We start from the raw sequence: 8878 nt of genomic DNA on the forward strand, positions 1-8878 counted from the left end.
AGATTGGTATCTACCCAGTGACAGCATACAATTCTTAAGGGATTTTTGCTGAGAAAGTTGATAGTGTCTAAGCAATCAGTAACAGCATATGTACATCTGACCCAGATTTTGGAATTTTATATAAATCATATTGCTAATGAGTAGTGCATGAGGCAATAACTAGTTCCATTTAAGTCTTGCGATTTACGGAAAAGCCATTTGTCCCGCAGTGTATTTAATGGCAGATATTCCCAACAGCTAATTTGATAAATGGTTGGCTAGCACATGAACAGTGGGTTTTCAGAGTCCTCATATTCAGCTTGATGTGGTTCCAACAAGACCCATTTCACCTCCCATGGGAAATTAGGTCTATGTAACTGGACTGAGGTGGTAAATAAAAAATATTCCTGTGTTAAAGTGTCGATCAGGTGGCCTCGGCAAGAGGCAGAGGAACACTACTTGAGTCTTCTGAAAGAGTATAAAAGAAAAGATCTGTCTTAGCGGTTTATTTAAACCACTGCTTAAGGGAATGTTGTGCTGTCATAAAAACATGGGAGGTCACAATTGTGAGTTATAATAGTATGCACTAAGATAAATAAATAAGTATCCTGTCTTCATCTCTGCGATATATGCTTAATCTTTGCTTGCATGCTGACATGGACATTGTGGAACCTGATAAAGTTTGCAGTCAAGACTTTTAATTGTCCTGAAGTACTCCAGGATAGGAAGCAGTAGGCTAAAATGTGCAGTATTGTCTTGGAGGAACCTGACACTGCAAAATTCATTGCAAAAATATTCAGATTTCCTTCTGTATAAGGATACACTTCCTTGTTTCTTTGAAGACTGTCAGCTTAATAAATAATGTTAAGTACACTAAGGAATAGATCTATTTAAAGTAAGGACAGTTATGAAAAGAAATGGTGGCGAAGCTGTTCAGCTTTCTGCAGATTTAGTCATATGTAGGGATGGCTTCTGGAGACAGAGGTACATGAACTGTCTACCTTAACCAGCTATTTTAAGCCTTCAGAATATCTGTGATTTATTTTTCTTGTTAAATAAATGTGGTGGATATTTATTAGTAAGATTTAGGTTCCCGTGTTTTATTAGCTGATTTTCATAAAATTACACAGGAAAAATCAACACTATAAGAATAAGATGCATTTATTCCTTATTTTCTGAGTGACCAAGTATGACTGATGAAGCTACAGATAACTTAAAGCATTTTTAGCATATAGCAGCCTGGACAACCTCTAAGAATCAGTAATACTGCCAGTGAGTGTCTATCATAGCTGTTAGAAGCGGAGACGAGTATCATACATCCTGGGGCTAGTCTCTGAGTGAGGTTTTCTCACACATATAAAGCTTGGGCTGTCATAGACAAGCTTTGGAGGTGAGGTGTAGAGGTCACATAACATAATTAAAAGAAGAACTAAAATCCTTATCCCCACACCAAGCATGGCTTGTTCTTTTTCTAATCAGCTCTCTGCCAGTGCATGCAGCTTCCCTTCCTGGGAAGGCGTGGGTGTACTCACTGTCCTGACACCACAGCCATGGACACTTTTCTGTGTCTGGATTTCTTTGCCTTTTTGCTCAGGGGGCTTTTCTTTGAGGGGAAGGAGGACAGCACTGTGACTTGTTAAGTACAAAGCAGGAGTTGGGGAGCGAAGTAAAATCCTATTTTCCTAGTATATAGAAATTAAAAAAAAAAGTCAGTAGTTTGAAGTAGCTGGGGTAAGTTAAAATCTGAGTTTTCGTATTTCCTTTGTATACAGGAACTCTATATACAACAGAAGTCTCTCAGGCCAAGAGGACTTCTGGGTCCTGATGGTTCCTTGTGTATGCAGACTGCAGATTTGCACTTGCATAAAACTTCATTTGCAGTACTTTCAGGGATTCAAATATATGTATTCTGAAGAGTTAAAAAACTTTCCTCACGGTAGCTAATCTGGACATCTAGGAACACAGGGCCAGATCTTCAGTTTGTGTAAATCACTGTGACCCTATAGACTTGTTAGGAGTTACACTGATTTATGCATGCTGGACATCTGTTCTTCTCCTAGTTTTCCTTTCAGAGCAGGGCTTTGTGTCATCAGTTTTTGTAAGGAAAACCTCAGAGATGTGAGCAAGCACATTTCTATGTATTTTCTACTTATGAGTGAAATAAACTTAATATCCTATTCAATCACTTAAAAATCTGGATTACCAACAAGAAAAGCCCTTCAGTTTTGTTTCAGAAAAAGACGTGCTCTGCCGCAGAAGCTCTGTTCTGCCATATACTCTGTGTGTGTGTTTTTGGCTGTGACATGAATGAGAGTCAAGGAAAGAACATAAAAGTTAAAGTAAGTTCATGTGGAGCACAATGCCCTCAATATGTCAGTGGTAGTTTTTTCACTACCGCCTCAATAAATATAGAAGTCTTTAATGGCTTCTTACAACCATTCAGTCCAGCTAGCTTTATGATTTGTGTACCCTTCTTCTCTGTGCTGGGTTAAGATTTTACTGAGAAATATCCTCTGAACTTCTTCACACTGTGATCGTTTCCCTGCAGCGTGTGGTCACATTGAAACAAATTCACTGAGCTAATTGTCCTTTTATTTATCCTTTGTACACTGGAAGTCATTTAAAAGTCAGTTCATTTATGCCAGTGTAAAACTGGATAATACAGTTGTAAGGCTAAGTGCTGTTCATGCTAGTTGCATAGTAGGAAATAGCATCTAATAGGACTGTTTCTGTTTGGGTAGTTTCTTTTCATAGTCCCAGCTCTGCTTTCATTCACTGAAGGGGAGATTTTCATTAACTTCAGTGACTGTGGGGGCATGGCAATCTCCACATTCTTTGTAGTCCCAGCTGTATCTCTGCATAAATGTAAAAGAAATAAAAATAAGTAAGGTTTATGACCAGATCTTCAGCTTCTGGAAATCAGTACATCTCTTTCCATTAGTGCTTAAGATAGCAAGTCTGGTTTTGAATCTTGTGATTCTGGTGGGATTGTTTAGGAAAATCTCTAGAGTATGTATTGGTGTGTTCTGTATTCTATAGTTGAATATGCTAAATTTTAAAATTATTCCAGTCTTCCTAGGAAGTAAGGTCCATCCAGTGAGCCAATGCTGAGAAAGCCTTGGCACTGACATATGTTGTCCAGATGAAACTGAACAGTGACATTTTTCTCATAGGAAAGCAAGATACATTGCTTTGGATTACCTGATCCCAATTTCCAAGAGAGTATTAAGATTAAGATCAGGCTAGGCTGATCTTCTGCCTGCCAGAAGTCTAGATTTCCTACACTGTCAAAACGAATGAGCAGTATTTTTCCAGATTTGCACATAATAAATTGCTTAATAAGTTTACTTGCCATCTCTATCCTTCTATGTTTAAAAAAGTCCTCAGTCCAATTCTACCTATCCAAATTTACACTCCAGGAAGAAAAAATGTATTGTCTTAAGTGGCAAATGCAAACGTCTCATCAAAGCACCATACATCTTAGCAGGTTAACAACTATGGCCAACCGACCAGGGAAATTCCACACAAAGCCGAACTTTGTGACAGCAGATGGTTTTGCTGATTGTGGTATCCAGCAGACTGCTCTCAGGAGTGCTGTCGTCTGCAGGCAGCATACATGGTCTTGAGAATATTCTTTGATGAAAAGCGCTAAGCATATTGGTATAAGATGCCAATGTAACATGGCGATTGCTGCAGGTTCCCTCGTCAGTGTTCAGGCCTTACAAGATCCCTGCAATATATTGCCAGCCGTATGCCGCCCCCTCAGATGGTAGCATAATCCTTGCTGTAGAAGCTGGATTGTCACCAGCCTGATCTCATTCATGACACATTTATATTAGTGTCACGTGGCGTCAGGGCTAGTGAAGTGAATGGCCGTTCATCTGCGTCTGTAAGGGTTTCACAATCTGGCCGCATGCTGATTGAAGCATAAAACGTGAAAATAGATGTCTAGAGAACATAAGTTTGATACTCTGTGATAAAAAATGTGCAAGTGTGCAGATTGCCATGAGGGCTACGATGGCAGCTGGAGCCGGAGGAGGCACAGGAAAGGAACCTTCTGCCTGCTCACCAGCATCGGATCCCAGGGTGGTGTTGGGGTGCAAGCGGCTTACACTGTTGGGGTACCCCCAGAGGCTAATTTTCTGCTGGCAGTGCACTAGCCCCTTATGTTAAGTAAGTAGAACTTAAAGGGTGTCTGCTATATATAAAAATAAATCATTGTGGTTCCTGGCACACTGGTAACTGAACAGTTATTACTTGTTTCTGCTGCTTCTCACTGGCACTCAGCTGAGAGCAGATTTTGCTACTCTGCATTTGTAGCTACAAACCTGCAAAACGTCTCTGGCAGCGGGATCTGAAGCTTTTCTTTTCCTTTGTTATCTGCAGGTCCAACAGATCTCAGTATGAAGAGGCAGTTAGCAACTAGCTCTGGATCCTCCAGTAGTTCAAGCTCTAGACCCCAGCTGAGTCCAACTGAAATAAATGCAGTGAGGCAGCTTGTGGCAGGGTATCGAGAATCAGCCGCATTTTTATTGCGTTCTGCAGATGAACTGGAAAACCTTATTTTGCAGCAGAACTGAGTCATGTGACCTTCACACTGGCCTGGTCTTATCTCAGAGTTTCCACTAATGACATTTTGATTTCCCAGAGCACACACTTCAGTTACTGCACAGTCTTTTAGGAGAGTTAATTACCATAATGCCACACTGTTCTTGATCCATAAAGTGATGTGTTAAGGTGCTTCAAGTGAACTTCGACCTCTGGTATGTCTGAGGTACTTTACTGTGTCCAGCCTATTGCTTTTGTTTTAGTGTGTCAGCATAAATATCAAAAAAGTGGCTAGAAATTAACTCGTTCTAACAAGTGGAGCAAACAGAAGATGCTGTGATGGTTTTAAAAAAATGGTTCAAGATCCAAGTGCAATATTAGTGGAATGTGATACTGACTCATTGGACTTAAAGCTGCAGTATATGGCAAAATGTTGCCAAATGTCCTGTTGCTACAGGGCACAATTGCAATTAAAAGGATCTTGTATTTTAAAAAAATGTAATTTTTATAAAAAACAAAACAAAAGATTTTTGGTTTCATTCAAGATTTTTCATTTTTACTTTGGTAAACTTTTTCACTGGTCCTGAAAATGTTTTGAGGAGCTATTGTAAGTCCCCCCTTCCTCTCTTGAACCCCTGACTGTGCCCTTCTCCCCAACTTCATATTCTTTCTACAACGAGTAACTCTTGATGCTGGATAATTCTTCCCCTGTGTACTGTAAATTGTCATCTATGGAATACCTTCCAAAGGAAGCATGCATTTCCTGCATTCATACCATTCTCAACTCCATTCTGTAATATATTGCAGCTTTATTAGCAATTAATAAGGAGTTGAGGGTTTTTTAAAAAAGACATATCATTGAGAAAAAAAAAAGATAAATTGATTTGTTAACGGTGAGATCATCTAACTCCATGATCACTGCTGCTGTCCTATACAAGTCCCTCTAGTTGTGATTGGATGTAGATGATGAATGTTAAGAGGTTGCAAGTGACAATCTGAAAATTTGCACTCTTGTGTGTATTTATTTTGTTTTCCTTAATTTAAACAAAATTCTTATGGAGGAAGGTCATTGACACTTCTGGTATGATTTGTATAATTCCCAGGCCTAGCTAAAACCTGTACAAACCTGTAAATGGATGCAGCTGCAACTATAATAAAACTCTTCTTTCCCCTCCCCCACTCTTCCCAACCCCTCTATTTCTTATTTTATAATATTGATTACACATTAATGGTGTTTTCTTTGTGCACTACGGCAGGCTTATTTTTAAGTATATAGAAAAAAGTACTTTAGTTTATGCTTACTGTACTCTCTGTTCTGTTGTTTAGCTTTTGTTGAATAACAAGTTTCTTGTGCATTCCTAAATTTGCCTTATTTCATGTACAAAATTTTATGTAATTCCGTTTTTGACAATGAGTTTAAGGCATCAGTGATATTTTATATCTACTTGTTACATATAGTTTTCCAAGTAATGACTGTGATTGTGATCAAGTAATGTGCACTTTTTCTTGTAACTGTGGACATTGCTATGCTTTTTTTTCTCTAGTGTTTCTAGAATTACTGTTGCTTACAGTTATGTAAAAGAAAAAGAACTTTTGTGATACTGTTGGTGAATATTAATGTGAAAAAGCCTATGAAATATGAGTATTTTGGAGGTACATAGATACACAAACATCTCAAAGTTGTGGACTTATGTTCACATATTTAAACAAGAATTCAAAACCTGAGGGCTGGAATCATTTCCTCTGTTTTGTTTGGGCAAATAAACAGATTTCTGTGTTTAAATACATGATTGTGAAACATTATAACATTTAAATTGACATAGCATTTAAAGCTATAAATATTGTCTTTATACAGGAAAAGGGGCCTTCCAGTCCAATTCATGTAGCCATCCAAACCTCATTTCTCAAAATTATTGAGTAAATCCAGTAGACTGGTCTAGCTGGAGCTTTGTAGTAATGAAGAATTTCCCCAATTAGAGCAGAAGTGGATGGTCCACACATCATGAGATCTGAGTCGCTAGCATTTTATAATTTTAAGTTGGCTGGAGGCAGCACTGTTTTGCCACCCTACATTTATTCTTAAAAATCTATTGGATGGCTTTTTACAGACACCTATTCTTGGATATGAGAATATTGTTGCAAATTCTTACTAGTTGCTACCCATCGTTTGAGAGATGCATTTGCTGCTAACATCTTCTCACCATGCTTGTGAAAGTCTATAGCTTGTCTGTGCCATAGATGTGTGGTTGCCTGAACTTTTGTCTCACCAGGCACTCAAAAGTCTATTAGGAACCAAGTGCCTTTTTCCTCTCTTCTGCTTTCAAGTATCTACAGCTGCTTCTATCTCATGCATGCCAGGAGGGGGATGAAGCAGGTACCTTGTGCCCGGTCACTATCTTGGCTTCACCCAAAGAAAAGCTCTGGCATACATTTTCCACAGAGGAGTGACAACTATGCCTAGGTTTCAAAGCTCTCTTAGTCTGGTTTTGCAGGGCAGTGTGCCTCACACTGCCAAGTAGGCAGCAACGAGCAGTTTGTCTAAGAGGCTGTTTGTCAGCCAGGAATGCTTCTCAACTGGGGAGCCTCACTGCTTTTCAAGCTGTCTTGCTAAATCCAGATAAGGACAAGAGACTAGAATAAGAGGAGGTAAGAGATCTACTTCAGTGTTGCACCCTCTGACTCCTCCTTTCTCTCCCCCAGTTACTCCTTTTATTGAGGGAGAAGTAGGGAAGTTGCGGGTCACCGTATGACCTTCAAGGCCTAGAGCTAGTCTCCCCTTTTTCCTACTCCACCCCCAGCCTACCTTGATAGTTCTCCAAGTATGTCTTCTGTAGCATACACATCCTCCTCTTCTGACTGCCTTCTCTGAAATATTTAGGGCCTTCTTCAATTATAGGAGCAGTTGATGTCCTTCTCTAAAGGCTCGGACAGATACTTAGCTTTCAGTCCTCAAGTGGTTTATCTGTGCCAGATTCTAGCAGACTGATGAGGTTTTTACTCTATAGCTCTAAGTACTGGGTTTATTCATCTCTTCGTTAAAACAATCATAGATTCAACTGTAGTTTTAGCTTCACCGCCTTCTAAGAGGCTACTGAAATTCAATCCCACCCTGTGAAGGAAAGACCATAAATCTTAGTCCACTTTTGTGTGTGGAAATCTAGATCCAAGCATCACAATTAAATTTTCCCTCTTGGATCTAGTGTAGGTCTCAGAGCCACCTCCTTTGGGTATCCAGAAATAACTTCAGAGTTATCTCTTTTTCTTATCCACATCTTCTGTAATCAATGCTTCATCACCTCAGCCTAAATATTGCTGTTAGGATAAGGCCAGTCCCTTCCAGCATGAGCATGTCTCCTGAGTATGAATGCTTAAGGCTGACTTCAGAAAAGGATTATCCTTATATCCAGTGTCTTTATTATACCAGTGCTTCAAGTTGATGGATGTCTTACTACAGAACCTTATCAGTGCAGACTGGTAGGTGCTGGTCTTCAGACAGCCTCATGTTTTCCCAGCTATCCTGGAGTTTCCTTGGGAGTGGTCCTGTAGGAGGGATGGTGGGAGAATGGATTATAATGTCCCTAAATTCCCATCCAGAGTTAAGTGCCAAACTTGACCAGTTGAGTCTCTTTAGGCTCACATCCACACTGAGAAGAGGAGTAATTTATCCATTCTTCTCTCTTCTCTCCCTGATTTGCGGGGTGGTTTTCATTGATAGGGCAAGCAACTGTGGGCAATAGCTTTAGATGCAACTTCAGGTAGTGGGAGTGGACAATCCGACCAGCTTAGCAGCTAACCAGATTTGTTTACTGCTTTTGACGTCAGCCTGTAAACTACAGTCAGAGCACATGAAAAGAGATCTGGAGTCAAAAGTTTTTACCCAGATTGGCACCTCGCTGCATGTCATCGAAGGAGGACACCACCGTATCAGCCATGATGAGTATCAAAAGCTAAAGAAAGAAAATACACAGGTAAGCAGGTATTTGACAGTTTGAAAGCTGCCCATCCTGTATGGAGAATGAATTTTCTGAATGAAGGAAAGCAGAAGAAGATGTACATGACCATAGCTATAAAACTATTTGGAAAACAAGAGTTTCACTTAAGAGGTTGGATATTCTTGCTGTAATGACCTCAGTCTCTCTGTTTAAGTGGAGGTAAGTTTTGTTGGTAAAACTCCATTGAAATAAGGAACAATTTAATTTCTCTCAAAGTCCTAGCACTGTGTTAAAAACTTCTTATAAATTTGTTAAAACTCCTCTGAATTTGGCTTTGAGTGTCTCGTGAGGCAAACATATGTTTTTCTATATAAAGAAGAGCTGATCTCAGTACATCTTGGATCTAGCCCTGACTCCAA

At 39.6% G+C, this 8878-nt stretch overlaps 1 protein-coding gene across 4 annotated transcripts in view; it reads left to right on the forward strand.

The window, feature by feature from the left end:
• The window catches only part of NOL4 (nucleolar protein 4), a gene marked incomplete at its 3' end in the record, with an annotated part of 203785 nt that extends 199226 nt beyond the window's left edge, over window positions 1-4559 (forward strand). For all 4 annotated transcript variants that reach the window (XM_082015263.1, XM_082015264.1, XM_082015265.1 and 1 more), the window contains one exon: window positions 4366-4559. In XM_082015263.1, the coding sequence (XP_081871389.1) occupies window positions 4366-4559 (194 nt within the window). The remainder of the gene's footprint in view (window positions 1-4365) is intronic.
• Window positions 4560-8878: the final 4319 nt, after the last annotated feature.

The sequence above is a fragment of the Phaethon aethereus genome, assembly GCF_964289735.1.
Source record: "Phaethon aethereus genome assembly, chromosome: 2".
NCBI lineage: Eukaryota > Metazoa > Chordata > Aves > Phaethontiformes > Phaethontidae > Phaethon > Phaethon aethereus.